Source organism: Mastacembelus armatus, chromosome 10, assembly GCF_900324485.2.
Source record: "Mastacembelus armatus chromosome 10, fMasArm1.2, whole genome shotgun sequence".
NCBI classification, from domain to species: domain Eukaryota; kingdom Metazoa; phylum Chordata; class Actinopteri; order Synbranchiformes; family Mastacembelidae; genus Mastacembelus; species Mastacembelus armatus.
In genome coordinates, this window is record NC_046642.1 from 6,933,917 (window position 1) to 6,951,919 (window position 18,003).

The 18,003-nt window shown below is 40.2% G+C and overlaps 3 protein-coding genes across 3 annotated transcripts; 1 reads left to right on the plus strand and 2 right to left on the minus strand.

Annotated features, from left to right (window-relative positions):
* Positions 1 to 633: 633 nt before the first annotated feature.
* LOC113144079 (uncharacterized) lies at positions 634 to 2,467 on the minus strand. Its single transcript, XM_026329786.1, has 6 exons — positions 2,425 to 2,467; positions 1,970 to 2,296; positions 1,492 to 1,839; positions 1,286 to 1,411; positions 886 to 932; positions 634 to 784 (listed from the first exon to the last, which is right to left on the minus strand). The coding sequence occupies exons 1-6, from the start codon at positions 2,465 to 2,467 to the stop codon at positions 662 to 664; spliced, it is 1,014 nt and encodes a 337-aa protein (XP_026185571.1). The 3' UTR covers positions 634 to 661.
* A 5,154-nt stretch (positions 2,468 to 7,621) lies between these two features.
* Positions 7,622 to 9,479, plus strand: LOC113144088 (uncharacterized). The gene is made up of 6 exons (XM_026329795.1): positions 7,622 to 7,688; positions 7,800 to 8,117; positions 8,282 to 8,629; positions 8,736 to 8,852; positions 9,119 to 9,159; positions 9,271 to 9,479. Exons 1-6 carry the CDS (start codon positions 7,646 to 7,648, stop codon positions 9,406 to 9,408), a joined length of 1,005 nt encoding a protein of 334 aa, XP_026185580.1. The 5' UTR covers positions 7,622 to 7,645; the 3' UTR covers positions 9,409 to 9,479.
* A 3,674-nt stretch (positions 9,480 to 13,153) lies between these two features.
* Positions 13,154 to 17,709, minus strand: LOC113144426 (uncharacterized). Its single transcript, XM_026330490.1, has 7 exons — positions 17,613 to 17,709; positions 16,684 to 16,761; positions 16,149 to 16,487; positions 15,708 to 16,055; positions 14,829 to 14,945; positions 14,105 to 14,169; positions 13,154 to 13,552 (listed from the first exon to the last, which is right to left on the minus strand). The coding sequence occupies exons 2-7, from the start codon at positions 16,724 to 16,726 to the stop codon at positions 13,427 to 13,429; spliced, it is 1,038 nt and encodes a 345-aa protein (XP_026186275.1). The 5' UTR covers positions 16,727 to 16,761; positions 17,613 to 17,709; the 3' UTR covers positions 13,154 to 13,426.
* Positions 17,710 to 18,003: the final 294 nt, after the last annotated feature.

An 18,003-nucleotide genomic window follows, 5' to 3' on the forward strand; every position in this document is an offset into this window, starting at 1 on the left:
TTGTCATGTTTGCCAACTTGGAGCATGTTTAGCTGTAAATCTGGTGGTGCTGTGTGTTTATGCTCCTGTGATGAGTGACTGCTATGCCTGCTCTCTGATCTTATATCCCTGTATGTTTAAATAGATGTGTATGTTATGTGGGTTTCATACCCCTAGTGGACTTGCCCTTTGGCAACTCATTTCAGGTCAGTTATGTGTGGACTGGCCGACTGTCTTCACAAAAGATTTGAAACATTTGTTTTCATAACTTCTTTACATCATCCTCAGATTACAAATACAGTGAATATATTGAAGTAATACACAGATGAAAGCATAATTCTAATTGTATGAAAAATATATAACAAAACATTACAGGCTTTGATAGCTTTATTAAGGTTTTGTCATATTAAACAACACAAAAGTCTGTATTTTGTGTTTTAATAAAATGTATATTCAGCTATATAAATGTAAATAGGATAACAAAATAACAAGCATACAACGATTATGTGAGGATCACCATGGAAAATAAAGACTGGACTATTGTTTTGGCTTTTATTATGAACTACATTGCTTGAGCGATTTCTCAGCGACGATGCAAAGGAATCCACAGCATTTACTTTTTATCCACAGAGTCAGAGGACAGTATTATAAACAACCCAGGCATTTTCAGACTCATTAATAGTCAGCCTTTAATTTGAGAATACACACTTTCCTCATTCTTCATTTCTTTCTTCTTCCTTCCTCGTGTAGCTTTCTCTCCAGAGAAATGTAACGCAGCATAGTTCAGATCATGTCCATCTTCAGGCTGTGCAACAAGTACAAGACTTGATGTAGTCACATTGTTATATGGTGCTGCTGGAATCATGTTAATGGAAACAACAAATGTGATTTGGTTTGATTACTTACAAGGCTTAAGTTGTCATGCCTTCCTTGTGAAGTGGAACCTTTGATTCCTAATATTGAATGAAAACAGGAACATTATGTACTTTGAGTTCTTAATATGATCCTCTGATTTGACAAGTGTTTATGAACTGAATTTCATCTTGTTTGTATTAACATAGTGTACTGTAAAGTACTGGAAAAAGTTGAATAATGATTACATGGAACAAAAAAGCAATAGACACAAACTATATATGCATGACTATATGTTCATTTATTAGCAACATGCAAAATAAGACTGTACCTTATAATTTAACCCAAAAGCCAAGGTTGAGATTTGTGCTGTCTGCTGTCATGTTACACTTAGTACATTAAATGATCTTTGCAAGTGAAACAATTTAATATTTAGTAGTTTAACAATACTTACCTTTAAATTGTTCACGTGCTGGTCTTGAATTTCGGGAACAGATGAAAACAATATTTCCAGTCACAGAGACGACCAAACAGATCACTGATATCACCAGTGCAATAAATGCAGAACTTGCTGTTTGCTCTAGAAAACAAAAATAAATTAATGCTTCTGAAAGCCATGATCCTATTAACATATTCCAGGACTGAAACACAAAATCATACCAATGTCCAGTTTTGTTCCATTTCCAAATAATATCTGTCCACATGTGGCCACAGCACAGTAATAAGTCCCAGCATCAGAGGAGTTGATGTTCTTAGAGAAGTGATAAACACAGCTCTTCACAGTGTCAGATCTCTTCTCACATTCATTATTTCCATCAGTGTAGATGATGTTTGGATGAGATTCATCTGATCCAGCTCTGAACCAGTACACACTGTGATTTCTTGGACACGTGTCGCTCTCAGAGTCAGAGAGGACTGAACACTGCAGAGTCACTGAGTCTCCTGGACGGACTGGATCAGATACTGTCGACTGAACAACTGAATAGTTTGACGTCCTCTGAGTGTTTCCTGTGTGATACAAGATTTAAGATCTAAGGTGAGCAATAATAATTCTCATAAGTCTCAGAAGGTCAATTAGATTTAACACTATTTTACTTTTTTTTTTTTTTTTTTTTTAATGGTTGGTAATGCTAATTACCTTTTAATGACAAATGTGTTCCACTCCAACTAAACTTGTCCCAGTTCCGGACTGCACAGTGATACATTCCTTTATCTTCTTTAATCGTCCTCACAATGGTCAGATTGCTAATATTCTTGTCATGTTTTACTATGAACCTTGAGCCAGAAAACTCTGCTTCATACACAGGGTTTGCATTTTTACGTAGTGTCAAAATTAATTTCAGGTTATCTCCAACACTCTGCTTGTACCACTGGAGTCCATTACGGATAAAGTCCTCATCAGCCAAAACACATGTGAATGTCACAGGTTCATGAAGTCCAACTGTGATCACTGGAACCAGCGTGTCTGAGAAGAATAAAAACAAAATCATAATTATCTGAATGAAGGAAATAATCACATCAACCACAACACATCTAGATTGCATGCAGATACTTCAATGTAAAAATATTTAGTCATTATTAAATAGCACTTACGTCCTTGTTGGAGGAAAAGCAGTGTGACCCATAACACAACCATTGTGACACTGTCTGTATGCAGAGATGTCTTGGTTATTTAGTGAAGGAGATGAGATGGGTGTGATAGGTAGAACTGAAGTGCATCTGATTGGCTGTTGTCTAGGAAGTTAGTAGCTGCACAGCCTGAGAGTAAAACCATCAGCATGATGACACTGTCACTGTGAACATGTTGGCCATATGGCGAACATAGCACAAAAGTTTTAACTAGTTTTAAACATTGTGATTTAAAGATAATTTAAACATCACATTGTGCAGCTTGTTGTGGAATGGTGGACCTTACTTTTGGTATTATGTCCACATTTCTGTGATTGTATGTTAATTATACTATGAGAGAAATGGTCTGACTCTGCTCAACTTAATAGTCACCAGCCTACAGCTGAAGCATATATGCAGCTGCAAACACAGTTTCTATTTCAATTGTTTAAAGGTTTATAATTTGTCACAGTTGTACTGTCTCTTTTAATGTTTTAACATCTAAAGTGAGGTTGTTTAACAGTGTGTAACAGTTTTTCAGACAAAGAAAGTCTAAACTGAACCGCACAGATATTGGCATGATTGTATTCTCCTGTAACATGAACACATATATTCCATAGTAGTAGTAGCTTTTTCCTTTTTTAGTTAACTTTATTAACTGGCATGTCTTGTGTCTTCCTCCGTTCACTCTAATGTAAATCTGCTCTTCTTAGATTCAGTTTATGCCTGTCGGTCTAATCATGGACTATGATGTTTGTGGATGATATTGTAATCTAGTGAAAGTAGGGAGCAGGCAGAAATGAACCTGGAGAGATGGAGGTACGCATTGGAGAGAAGGGGAATGAAAGTCAGTAATAGCAAGATGGAGTACATGCGCATAAATGAGAGAAATTGTAGTGGAATGGTGAAGTTGTTAGGGGTAGAGGTGGGAAAGGTGGGTGAGTTTAGATACTTATAGTCAATTGTTCAGAGTAATGGGGAGTGCAGTAGAGAAGTGAAGAAGAGAGTACAGGCAGGGTGGAGTGGGTGGAGAAGAGTTTCTGAAGTGATCTGTGGCAGAAGGGTATCTGCAGTGAAAGGGAAGGATTACAAGACAGTGGTGAGACCAGCTATGTTGTATGGACTGGAGACAGTGGCACTGAGAAAAAGACAGGAGGCAGAGCTGGAGGTGGCAGAGCTGAAGATGCTGAGATTTTCATTGGGAGTGACGAAGATGGACGGGATTAGGAATGAACGAATTAGAGGGACAGTGCAGGTAGGACAGTTTGGAGACAAAGTGACAGAGGCAAGACTTAGATGGTTTGGGCATGTGCTGAGAAGAGATGAAGAATACATTGGGAGAAAAATGCTGAGGATGGAGCTGCCAGCCAAGAGGAGAAGAGGAAGGCCAAAGTGGAGGTTCATGGATGTGGTGAAGATTAGTGTAACAGAGGAAGGTACAGAAAACAGAGAAAGATCTGCTGTGGCGACCCCTAAAGGAAGCAGCCGAAAGAAGAAATCATCTAATCTGTTTTTATGGCATAATTTTTTCCTCCTTGTAATAAACTATTAACACTGTGTTCTACAAGATACTGGTAACCTAGCAGTGAAGAACGTTTAGCTCTAGGAAAAGTTTTTGAGAAAATCATGATTCTGTGGCACGTTTATAGTGACTACCTTCACCACATAGATCTCAGTGCAGTTAGAAAAGGTAAAGTCATAGTGCAGAGGACTCACTGGTGTGTATGTCTAAAATGTGTGTGACAGTGTATGTTAACCCCTCCCTGAACCGCACCCTTATTGTGGTGGAGGGGTTTGAGTGTCCGAATGACCTTAGGAGCAAGGCAAACAGGTGACAGACCAGACCAAGAGTGGTTCAATAGTCCCTTATGAAGAGAATAAGAACAAGGACTGTGATGTTGCCTGGTACAGCGAAGCTGGGGCCCCACCCTAGAGCCAGACCTGGGGCTGGGGCTTAAAGGCGACCGCCTGGTGGCTGGGTCTTCCCCCATGGGGCCCAGCTGGACAAAGCCCGAAAAGGCGACATGGGGCCATCCTTCTGTGTACCCACCCCCCGCAGAAGGATCCATAAGGGGCCGGTGCAATATGGATCAGGCAGTAGTCAAAGGCAGGGGCCTCAACCACCCGATCCCTGGGTGCTAAAACTGGCTCTAGGGACATAAAATGCCACTTTGCCTGAGCTTGTGTGGGAGGTTTATTAACTAGAGATAGTCAGGCTTACTTCCACACACAGCCTGGGCTCTGAAACCCAACTCCTTGAGGGGTTGGACTCTCTTGCCCGCGGGGACTCCATCATTCTGTTTGGGGACTTCAGCGCTCACGTGGGCAGCGACAGTGAAATCTGGAGGGGTGTGATTGGGTGGAACGACCTAACCCATCTGAACCTGAGTGGCATTCTGTTATTGTACTTCTGTGATAGTCACAGTTTGTCCATAACAAACACTATGTTCAAGCATAAGGGTGTCCAACAGTGCACATGGACAAGGACACCCTAAGCCGGTGGTTGATGATTGACTTTGTGATCGTGTCATCTTACCTCGGCTGTATGTTTTGGACACTTAGGTGAAGAGAGGAACTGAGCTGTCAACTGATCACCACCTAGTGGTGGGTCTGATCCGCTGGCGGAGGAGGATGCAGGACAAACTCAGCAGACCTAAATGTATTGTGAAGGTCTGTTGGGAATGTTTGGCCGAACCCTTTGTCAGAAAGGACTTCAACTTCCACCTCCGAAAGAGCTTCAACCAGATCCCGAGGGAGGTTGGGGCTGTGGTTGTAATGTCTCTGGTACCTGTTGTGGCAGAAATCCTCAAACCCAGTGGTGGACACCAGAGGTAAGGGATACCGTCAAGCTGAAGAAGGAGTCCTGTCAAATCTGGCTGGCTTGTGGGACTCCTGAGGCAGCTGATGGGTAGCAGTAGGCCAAGCCTGCTGCGGCCCGGATGGTTGTGGAGGCAAAAACCTGGGTATGGAAGGAGTTTGGTGAGGCTATGGAAGAGGACTATCAAGGAAATTCTGGCAAACCATCCAGCATCTCCGGAGGAGGAAGCACTGCTCTGCCAACACACACTGATCTGCCCATCACCCAGGCTGAAGTCACCAAGGTAGATTGGCTGCTCCTCGGTGGCAAAGCACCGGGGGGGGGGGGACGAGATCTGCCCCGAGTATCTCAAGTCTCTGGATGTTGTTGGGCTGTCCTGACTGACACACCTTTGCAACCTTGTGTGGCAGTTGGGGACAGTACCCCTGGATTGGCAGACCGGGGTGGTGGTCCCTCTTTTTAAGAATGGGGACCAAAGGGTGTATTCCAACTATAGAGGGATCACACTCCTCGGCCTCCCTGGGAAGGTCTATGCCAGGAAGAAGAATCCGGCTGATAGTAGAGCCTCGGATTCAGGAGGAACAATGCGGTTTTCATCCTGGTCGTGGAAAACTGGACCAGCTCTTTACCTTCTTCAGGGTGCTCGAGGGTTCATGGGAGTTTGCCCAACCAGTTCACATGTGCTTTGTGGACTTGGAGAAGGCATTTGACAACATCCCTCATGACATCCTGTGGGAGGTGCTCTAGGATTATGGGGTTAAGGGCTCTCTGTCAGCCTCTGTACAACCGGAGCAGGAGCTTGGTTTGCATTGCCTGCAGTAAGTCAGAGCTGTTTCCAGTGCATGTTGGAATCTGGCAGGGCTGCTCTTTGTCACCGGTTCTGTTCATTATTTTTATGGACAAAATTTCTAGGCACAGCCAGAGGCAGGAGGGACTCCAGTTTGGGGACCAAAGGATTTCATCTCTGCTTTTTGCAGATGATGATGTCCTGCTGGCTTCATCGAGCCAGCCCTTTAGCGTGCACTGGGGCGGTTTGCAACCAAGTGTGAAGCGGCCTGGATGAGAATCAGCACCTCTAAGTCCAAGGCCACCTTTTTCTGGTTGAGAATCATTGCAATCTCCAGGTCAGGTGAGAGATCCTGCCTCAGTTGGAGGAGTTTAAGTATCTTGGGATCTTGGTCACAAATGAGGGAAGGACAGAACGTGAGATTTACAGACAGATCGGTGCAACAGCAATGCGGTTGACGGAGCTGAGCTGAAAGGCAAAGCTTTTGATTTACCAGTCAATCTACGTTCCTACTCTCACGGATGGTCATGAGCTTTGGGTCATGACTGAAAGGACAAGATCTCGGATACAAACGGCTGAAATAATCTTCCTTTGCAGGGTGGCCAGCGCTCCCTTAGAGATAGGGTGAGGAGCTTCGCCACCCCGGAGGAGCTCAGAGTAGAGCCACTGCTCCTCCACATTGAGAGAAGCCAGATGAGGTGGCTCGGGCATCTGTTCTGGAAATATGGGCATCCCTGCTTAGGCTACTGCCCCTGCGACCTGGCCCTGGATATATATATATGTACGGATGGATGGATGGATGGATGGATGGATGGGAGTCAGCTAGTGGGGATATTGTGTGGATTGTGTGTCACAGTTGGAGGTCAGTTGGAGGGGTGTATTAAGTAGCTGCACAGCCTGAGAATAGAACCATCAACATTATGACTCAAAGCTGAGTCTCACATTGCCATAAGGATGGTTGTATACACTTAGTCCTGTTTTATTCTAAATAATCTTTTTTAAAGTAACTGATGTGATTTTTCTGGCTAGGGTGGCCTTGTGAAACACCACTGCAGTAACATTTCACTAAATGAATTCACACCTTTGTCTGTATTTTTAAGTGACCTCCTGTTGGTACAGTTGGATATTACAGATTTTGAAATCACTTGAGGACAACAAAAGCACACTTTAGTTCTTTTCTGTGTCAAGCTGAATCATCTCATTTGTGGAGGGAGCATTGGTTCAGCCTGACTTCTGAATCCTTTGAAGGACATGTCACAGGCCCTGGTCTTTAAAAAGTGAGATGCAAGATGTCATGTGTTTCATGTTTGCTGCAGTGCATGTTACCATGGACCTGCTGTTCAGGCAAAATGAAAAAAAAAACACCTAGAGTTTAAAGTTTACTGTGGTAAAGAGTCAAAAGTGAAAAGTGAGTAATCGTTGGTACTTTGGTGATATGGTTTACAAAGAGCATGATGAGATCAATGTGACAGGAAGTGCATTTTTTAACCTATTCTGTGATAGCCAATCAAATGCATTTGCCACTCTGACCTATCACAAACACCTCAATTCTTTCACTCACTGACATACCAAGAAATCTCCTGTCAAGGAACAATGTCAAGATGATCATGCTGTGGATTACACTACTTTTTCTTCATCAAGGATGTAAGTGCTGTTTTTTTCTGTTCAGACTTTTTCCCCAAAATAGAATTAACATGCTGTCAAAAAATTTCCACTTTATAATTTTAATGTGAATTCTTGCTTTTTCTTTTACAGATTCACTTGTTCCAGTTATCACAGTTCAATTTGGTCAACCTGCAACCTTCACATGTAGTAAAGAATACAGCAGAAAAACACTCCACTGGTACAAGCAAAGTCCTGGAGAAACTCTTAAAATCATAGTAACAGTGTATCAAACTGCAGCACCTGAGTACGGACCAGAGTTTAACAAATCACGATTGGCGGTAAACCATGATAAGACTTTGAGCAGCCTGACCATTTTGAGGACGGTTCCTGAAGATGAGGGAATGTATCACTGTGCAGTAACAGATTGGATTAATGTTGAATGGTGGGGAATATATTTGTTGGTAAAAGGTAATGATGTGATCTATCTTTATAAACATCAGTTCTCTAAGCATTTTTTAAAAATTCCCATTTTTATTGCAGAATTTACAACTTAAGTCTGATAAAATGTATATCTGAGATATATTCACATGCTTTGAAATCTCAAACTTTTAGCACAATCTTGTATCACGCAGGAAACACTCAGAGGACGTCAAACTATTCAGTTGTTCAGTCGACAGTATCTGATCCAGTCCGTCCAGGAGACTCAGTGACTCTGCAGTGTTCAGTCCTCTCTGACTCTGAGAGCGACACGTGTCCAAGAGATCACAGTGTGTACTGGTTCAGAGCTGGATCAGATGAATCTCATCCAAACATCATCTACACTGATGGAAATAATGAATGTGAGAAGAGATCTGACACTGTGAAGAGCTGTGTTTATCACTTCTCTAAGAACATCAACTCTTCTGATGCTGGGACTTATTACTGTGCTGTGGCCACATGTGGACAGATATTATTTGGAAATGGAACAAAACTGGACATTGGTATGATTTTGTATTTAGTAAAGGAAATATTACTCCAAATATGCTAAGATCACTGTTACTGATACTTTCATAAAGAGATACTTATATTTCCTTTTTTTTTTTTTAGTGCAAACAACATATTCAGTATTGACTGCAGTGGTGATATTGACAGTCTGCTTGGCTGTTTCTGTTGTTGGAAATGTTGCCCTCATATACCACAGAAGAGTACATGAACAAAGTAAAGGTAAGTCCTGTTACATTTGAATAATTTTCCTCACTAGATTAAATTACTTATGCATTTCCTATACAAGCTCGGACAAACTTCGACAACACAGGTTTTTGTGAATTAGCATTTTTAACTATTATTGAATTCGTGAAGAGTAGAAGTAAAATATGCTTTGGATTTTTATTATTTTGATATTGTGATCACATGGGGAAAGATGGGGTGTATGTATCTGTTAAATATGTATTAATGCTATTTATTTTTTGAAATGGAAAATGGTGTTTCAGAAGCATGGCGTGGCCACTTGAGCAAACCGGTACATTGCATAGTAAGTGATAATACAAAACGTTATTTATTGTATTGTTTTTGTAATATTAATATACTTCCCTGATATATTTATATTACTATGTACAAAGTTTGGCTTTTATTTACTGCACAGACTGAAGCTGAAGACGGATTGAACTATGCTGCTTTGAATTTCTCTGAAAGAAAAGCAACAAGATCAAGAAGGAAGGGGGACCTTTCAGACAGCAGTGCAGACAGGCGTGTCCCCTGCACTCATGTTAATCTTGACTGATGTTCTTTAAATGTTGAGAATTGAGTCCTTTGCATTTTGTTCTGTATATCATCTTACACAATATGTAATTTGTGACATCTTAAATAATAAATCTTGCTTTTTTTCTTAATATTTGAAAAACTAAAGCCTTTAATAGTTTTTTGTTACGTCTGACACATTAGTTACATTTCAAACATTGTCTCCATGTGTATTTGTGATTGCAACCAACCTATGTGAGAACATTTTAAAATGGAAAAAGTAAGATGTGCATAAAATACAATCAACGTAAAAGTGGGGCAAAAGGGCAAATTATCATTTTGATCCTAATATCTGCTTAGATATAAAATGTGAAAACCTTTTCTCTTTAAAGCACCAGACCCAGATAAAATGCTCATCCTGAAATGACCATAGGTTCAATTTTTCAGCTAACAAAACTAACTATATTTGTATATTTCTGTTTTAATCATTTTAATGCTGTTTATGGATCAACAGACACCCACATAACTCACTTATGTAACATCTTTTGTTAGGTTTATGGGCCATTTTTCTTTAGTTCTCAGTGATACTGTGCCTTAGTTATTAGTGTCGCTTCACAGTTTGAACCTGCCATCTGATTGTTTGCAATTTGTTTGTGTGGCTTCTCTGGGTGTTTGTATCATGAACTGTAGAGTGAACACTTGATACCAGAACCCCCACAGAATACTTGGAACTTTGATGTAGTAAAATTTTCAGAAATGTTCATTACGCCTGTTTCAATCATATTCCACCACATAACTTATGATACATATACACTTAAACCCAGAGTCAGTTGCCGTTAAATTCATGTTTAGGTCCCATTTATATCAATTACGCTCCATTACCGTCCTACTTACGCTGTAGATATGCTGCCGACGACCGACTCATGGGGCATTCCTGCTGTACTGTATTGCAGATTGTCAGTAGTTCTCTTCAGTCAGGGCAGTTTCCCCAGGCCTTAAAAGCTGCTGTTATAAAACCTCTTCTTAAAAAGCCTAATCTAGATGCTTCAGCAGCTAAGTAACTACAGGCCAATATCAAATCTTCCATTTCTGGGAAAAATAATTGAAAAAGTAGTTTCTCAACAAATTCACAGATTTATGGTGCAAAACAATCTTTTTAATGCACTTCAGTCTGGATTTCACACACACCACAGCACTGAGACTGCACTTATTAAAATTTTAAATGATGATGAATCCAAAACCTCTGTTTTAGTACTACTGGATCTCAGTGCTGCATTTGACACAGTTGATCATGATGTGCTGCTTCATAGACTAGAAGCTTGGGTGGGAGTTACTGGCTCAGTGTTAAATTGGCTAAAATCCTACTTACAAGATAGAGACTATTTTGTCTCACTTGGTAACTATGAGTCTGAGCGAACAAAAATGAAATGTGGGGTTCCTCAGGGGTCTATTCTTGGTCCTCTCTTATTCAATATCTACATGCTGCCCCTTGCTCAGATTATGGAATACTACAACATTGACTACCATACCTATGCAGATGACACCCAACTTTATACAGTGGGTACGGAAAGTATTCAGACCCCTTTAAATGTTTCACTCTTTGTGTCATTGCAGCCATTTGCCAAAATCAAAAAAGTTCATTTTATTTCTCATTAATGTACACTCAGCACCCCATCTTGACAGAAAAAAACAGAAATGTAGAAATTTTTGCAAATTTATTAAAAAAGAAAAACTGAAATATCACATGGTCATAAGTATTCAGACCCTGTGCTCAGTATTGAGTAGAAGCACCCTTTTGAGCTAGTACAGCCATGAGTCTTCTTGGGAATGATGCAACAAGTTTTTCACACCTGGATTTGGGGATCCTCTGCCATTCTTCCTTGCAGATCCTCTCCAGTTCTGTCAGGTTGGATGGTGAACGTTGGTGGACAGCCATTTTCAGGTCTCTCCAGAGATGCCCAATTGGGTTTAGGTCAGGGCTCTGGCTGGGCCAGTCAAGAACGGTCACAGAGTTGTTCCGAAGCCACTCCTTTGTTATTTTAGCTGTGTGCTTAGGGTCATTGTCCTGTTGAAAGGTGAACCTTCGGCCCAGTCTGAGGTCCTGAGCACTCTGGAAGAGGTTTTCTTCCAGGATATCTCTGTACTTGGCCACATTCATCTTTCCTTCAATTACAACCAGTCGTCCTGTCCCTGCAGCTGAAAAACACCCCCACAACATGATGCTCCCACCACCATGTTTCACTGTAGGGATTGTATTGGGCAGGTGATGAGCAGTGCCTGGTTTTCTCCACACATACCGCTTAGAATTAACACCAAAAAGTTCAATCTTGGTCTCATCAGACCAGAGAATCTTATTTCTCATAGTCTGGGAGTCCTTCATGTGTGTTTTGGCAAACTCTATGCGGGCTTTCATGTGTCTTGCACTGAGGAGAGGCTTCCGTCGGGCCACTCTGCCATAAAGCCCCGACTGGTGGAGGGCTGCAGTGATAGTTGACTTTGTGGAACTTTCTCCCATCTCCCTACAGCATCTCTGGAGCTCAGCCACAGTGATCTTTGGGTTCTTCTTTACCTCTCTCACCAAGGCTCTTCTCCCACGATTGCTCAGTTTGGCTGGACGGCCAGGTCTAGGAAGAGTTCTGGTCGTCCCAAACTTTTTCCATTTGAGGATTATGGAGGCCACTGGGCTCTTAGGAGCCTTGAGTGCTACAGAAATTCTTTTGTAACCTTGGCCAGATCTGTGCCTTGCCACAATTCTGTCTCTGAGCTCCTTGGGAAGCTCCTTCGACCTCATGATTCTCATTTGCTCTGACATGCACTGTGAGCTGTAAGGTCTTATATAGACAGGTGTGTGCCTTTCCTAATCAAGTCCAATCAGTTTAATTAAACACAGCTGGACTCCAATGAAGGAGCAGAACCATCTCAAGAAGGATCAGAAGAAATGGACAGCATGTGAGTTAAATATGAGTGTCACTGCAAAGGGTCTGAATACTTATGACCATGTGATATTTCAGTTTTTCTTTTTTAATAAATTTGCAAAAATTTCTACATTTCTCATGATTATAGTCCTCTCATAATGTGAGTGTATTAATCAAGTCAAAGAATGGATGTGCCAGAATTTTCTCCAGCTCAATACAGACAAGACAGAAGTGATTGTTTTTGGCCCCAAAAATGAAAGGTCAAAGGTCATTGCTCACCTTGACTCCATGTCATTGAAAGCTACAAATCAAGCCTGAAACCTTGGTGTAATCATTGACTCAGACCTGAATTTTAACAACCACATAAAATCCATCACTAAATCTTCCTATTACCACCTGAAAAACATTGCTAGAATAAAAGGTTTTCTTTCTACACAAGATGCAGAAAAACTTGTTCACGCATTTATCTTCAGTAGGTTAGATTATTGTAATGGCTTGTTCACAGGTCTTAGCTCACTCCCGACTTGATGCCGTCCTGTTCACGCTGTTGCCGATCAATTATGCTTAACTTCCATCACATTCCTGTTTCACTTCTGCGCTTTTTGACCCCTTCCCGCTCTGCTGGTGCTCTCTAGAGGTCAGAAGAAGTTTTTGAACAGGTTCAAAGACCTCTCCCGACTATCCCATCGTTGCTTAAATGAAGCTGTCCCATTCCTGTTTAGATTCCAACCACAGCCACTTAGTCCCCCTCCTCTTGGGAATGTCCAAAATTTCGAGGTTGTTATTAGAGCGGGGTCTGTGGAATGTGGGTATTAAATAAAAGAAATGAATAAATACATTGACATCAAGTGCTTTTTGCAGGTCCAGTGGCTTTAATATCAATATTCAAAAGTGCAATTCGTAAAAAGAAACCCTACACCTCATTTTAAGGTGCAATGGAGGGTACAATGGCCATCACCTGTAAAATAAAATGTGAGACTGTATTTGACTTGTCTATTCTGGGCTATGGTAGAAACAATGTCACATGATATGGCTGCCTCCTTACAAATAAATTACATTTCATTCACCTTTACAGGAGTCATATTTGCATGGAAACCATTTTATGTCACAATGTATAAATCAGTTGTTTTTTTCATAAGAGCAGCTTCAATGACACTCTTTTATGGTGGAGTATGTGCTCTCAAGGGATGACTCCCTGTTGTTCTTCCATCTCTTAGGTTGTCTTGAAGGGAAATCCAGCACTACATAGTTGGGTGCCCCTGTTTCACCATTCTGCAAATTATTAAAATTTCAGAGATTAGAGTTGTAATTCTACAACCAGTTCAGGATTTTATTCATATTAGAATAAATGCTTTTGGCTTTTTTTTTTTAAACACCTCATGAACCCCTTCTACTAGGAGGCACTATTTTAGGTGTTCTATGGCCTGTACCCAATTCAGTCTTTACACAACCCTGGTAGATTATACAATGCCCTCTGAGTCTCCTGAGTCTCCTTACTTTTCATGGCAATACAGAAAGCTTATTTTGTTTGAATAAATAAAATAGCTCTGACACACAACCAGGTTTTTGGAAATGGATCCAAATAATTTTCATATAAAAAGTAACTACTACAGGGTTTATATTTTCATTTTTTATGCCAAAATGATCGGCAATGCAAACATTTTCTACCACATTTGTGCAAGTGAATCAGGATCTTTCTATAACATTATCCAAAATGTTGCTTTGCTTCATTTTAACCAGAGACTGGAGGCTGCAAACCTACATTTTCTATTGATTATTATGATTCAATTCTAGTCATGCATTAGATGTTTAGATTATATTTACCAAATTAGTTGCTTGTTCCTGTGCTGATCTGTCATGTTCAGCATGTCTTGAAGCACCTGCCTCTCCTGTTCATAAAAGCAAGACAGTAGTGGTGTGTTGACAATATCATCCATCCATTATCTATACCCGCTTACTCCTCAACCAGGGTCACGGGGATCTGCTGGAGACTATCCCAGTTCTCTTTGGGTGAAAGGCAGGGGTACACCCTGGACAGGTCACCAGTCCATCACAGGGACACATAGAGACAAACAACCTCACACACTCACATTCACACCTATGGGCAATTTAGAGTCACCAATCAACCTGACATACATGTTTTTGGACTGTGGGAGGAAACCAGAGTACCTGGAGAAAGCCCACACAAGCACAGGGAGAACATACAAACTCCACACAGAAAGGCCGGGATGCGAACCCAGGACTTTCTTGCTGTGAGGCAACAGTTGTAACCACTCAGTCACCATGCTGCCCTGACAATATCATTTCAATGTTAATTTGACAAACTCACAACTCTCACTGGCTTTTATTCCATTACCGACTGTAACAAGTGAACAAATGCAGCTGTGTGAGCTACTTTTTCAAATTAAATGTTATGGCGTTGATGTAATCCCATGAATGGGACCTAATGATTACATTTCAAAACCACATTGAAATTACTCCTTAAAGTAAAAGCCTGTTATTTATTAATGCACCAATAGTCCATGAACACATGATGAAGCTACTGTACCTTTGCAATGTTTACAAACTGGCTTTCGCTTTATGGAGTGAATTAGAGCTGTGGTCACTGTGACACAGAAGGCCAGCAGGATCCCAAGCGCAATGCCAAATGGCCACATTCTTTGCCCTGAAATGAGAAAAAAAAACTTACGTCAGTTTCATGCAGATCATTTTCACTAACTCTGTATTTTATAATTTAATTTACACATTTCCTTTGGAGTTCACATATGTATTGCTTCATGCATTTACAAAAACATTGCCCCTGAATATAGTCCAGCAAGTGATTATTTGTCACCTATGTCATATTATGTTCATTTTTAGGCTCTCTCTCGTGGTATTTTTCTGTTGGCTTGGGTTACATCACATTTGCTCCTGTCAATACCTCTCTGACACAGACACAACAAAGAATATTATGTTGGCTGAGCAAGAGAGCATGAAGAGGCAGAGAGGCAGGGGACTTAGAGCAGGAAATGGAAAGATAACACACAATGAGCACAGAGAAAGAACAAAGAGAGGAAAAGAGGCACAGGCACCCAAACCCCACCGAAGAAAGAAATGCACTGCCACTAAAAGTCCAACTCAACTTTATAAACTAACCTTTCTGGCTTCTCTGGTCCTCCATTTTAATGGCACAAAGTCTGCTCTCTGCCCCTCATCAAACATTATGCAGTTTTTCTAATTATGAGCACTTCAAGTAGATCTCATTCATCAACCTTTTCTGAGGCCTGATGAGTTAAACTAACATTTAACATCTAACATTTTACAACAAAAAAAGGCAAAGATGAATTTACTGTACTGTAATTTTATGGAGCAGAATAATGTTTTTGTTTTTATATACTATTATCACAAATAAAGATGCATTATGATTTAAGTAAAATTTTAAACATACTTGTGTCCACTTTAGTTCCTTCACCAAACAGGATCTGTCCACATGTGACCACAGCACAATAGTAAGTCCCAGCATCAGAGGAGTCCTGTATAGTTTTGGACCAACTGTAGACACAGCTCCTCTCCTCTTGTTCATTGCTCCTGTTTCTGTGAGTGTAAATGACGCCTGGACCAAATCGTCCTGATCCAGGTCTGAACCAGTGCACATTGTGTTCACCTGGACACTGGACGCTGTTTTCTTTGTTCTTGGAGACAAGTGAACACTGGAGAGTCACTGAGTCGCCCAGCTGGACCGACTCAGTCTCTGGAGTTTGTTTCACGTAGACAGTTTTTTGTAGATTTTTATGATCTGTGTCATTCACAAGATGTAAGAAAAAGGAATAAACTAGTTATTTGGATAGTGACAAACTCATAACAAAGACAAAATGATCATGTACTTTACCATTCACAGTCAGAACGGTGCCATTAGTAAATCCCATTGTGTATGCTGATCCAGCTTGACAAAAGTATGTAGCTTCATCTTCTTTGCTCACAGTTCTGATGGTAAGATGATACTGAGCATCTGTTCTTGTGACTGAGAATCTTGAGTTGTCAAATTGTCCAGTAAGTGCTATTTTATCAAAAGTTCCTGTAGCAACTGTTTGGACCATGTGTCCAAAATTCAGCTTATACCAATAAAACAACCCGGCTTTGTCCCCAAAGATTGGACATGTCAGAGTCACATTGTCACCAGGCTCAGTGACAATCACAGAGATTTGCTGAGGAATGTCTTGGGTTTGAGCTAAAGAAAAAAGACAAGAAGTAACAGTTACAAGATAATAGAACAAAAACACTGAAAATGTATAAATACGTGTTACAATTAATTCACCCTAAAATTTGTAATGTATGATCATATGTGCTTTTGCGACTTTTCCGCAATTCAGAACAAACAATGATTTATAGTAGAACTCATCTAAACAGATAAAAAGTACACTCACACAATGTACTTAGAAGAATGAAAGCAGCCAGCCTTCCGATCATTGTGGTACAACACCCTCCTCTTGCTCAACTGATGGCTTCCCACACAAATGGAAGATTTAGTCACAAGGTAATCAAGGTTTGCAAAGTGTAAATCATTGTGATTGGTTCACACATTAAAAATTCACTTCCTGTGAAATTTTGGAAACCAGTGACCCTTTTACAAAAAAAATCTCAGCTGTACCCTAACAGGAGCTTTTTTTCCACTGAAAAGAGACTAAATAAATATTACAACAAATTAATTATGAAAAACTTAATTTACGTAATTTATTCATAATACAGTTACAGATAAAATGCTTGAAATAAATTCAAATAGACCAGAGAACAAATACAATTTAAACAGAACTGCAAAGTAATTGGGCCAAACAGAGTCCTGCAGCTGGATCTTCAGTTTGAGCTTAATGTAAAACTACAATGCTGTGAATAATAAAATCTACTGGCACAATGCTCAAGCAATAAAGTTTTGTTTTAAGGAGGTTTAAACTGTTTTTCTTAGTCAAACCAATGTGATGAGGGTTCGTTTTTCTTATTTTATAGTGTGAATTTTGTTTTTTCTTTGCATGACTACAGTTTTTTTTTTCAACCAGTTACTTTTCAGATTAAGGTTTTACACACACAAAATTGGAGAAGTGTGTAAATTTTAATACACTGATATGGATTAAACCGACAAGTATTGGAAAATTAGACCTAGATCAATCAACTACAACATTAAAATACATTTAGATCTTAATGCATCAATAATAATCTAAAATTACAGTATACCGTATTTTTTGATACTATAAATACTTTTGTTACCTAGTATTCCTTTATGTTTGCCTAAGTCATATTCATATTATTAATGAATGACATTTATTCGTTGCAGAGTATCTTGTGGTATTGCTCCTTTTACCTGTCTGATGGACGTGAATTCTTCTTCCATTCTTCTCTCATCCGAATTCTAGTCCTGTGTGAATTTGCCAAAGATGTAATACTGAATTCCTCAACACACTGCTAGAAGTGTGGTGGGTATAGTCTCTGTTTTCACCAGCTGTCTTCATTTAAATTACAACATTCAGCACTTTTTCAGAAAGACTTAAGCAGAATGACCTAAAATTCAGACATCCTGCTTTGAAGTATGCATCTCATCTCTGAAGCTAAACACCTAAATCAAGTGTTTGTCATGTTTTGCTCTGACATTTTTAGCAAGGTTCATCTAGAGAACAAGCCACAGCTTCTTTAAGCAGTTTTCTGAGTGTTAAGAAATGCTGATGGAGGGAATAAAAACAGGCCACAACAAAAGG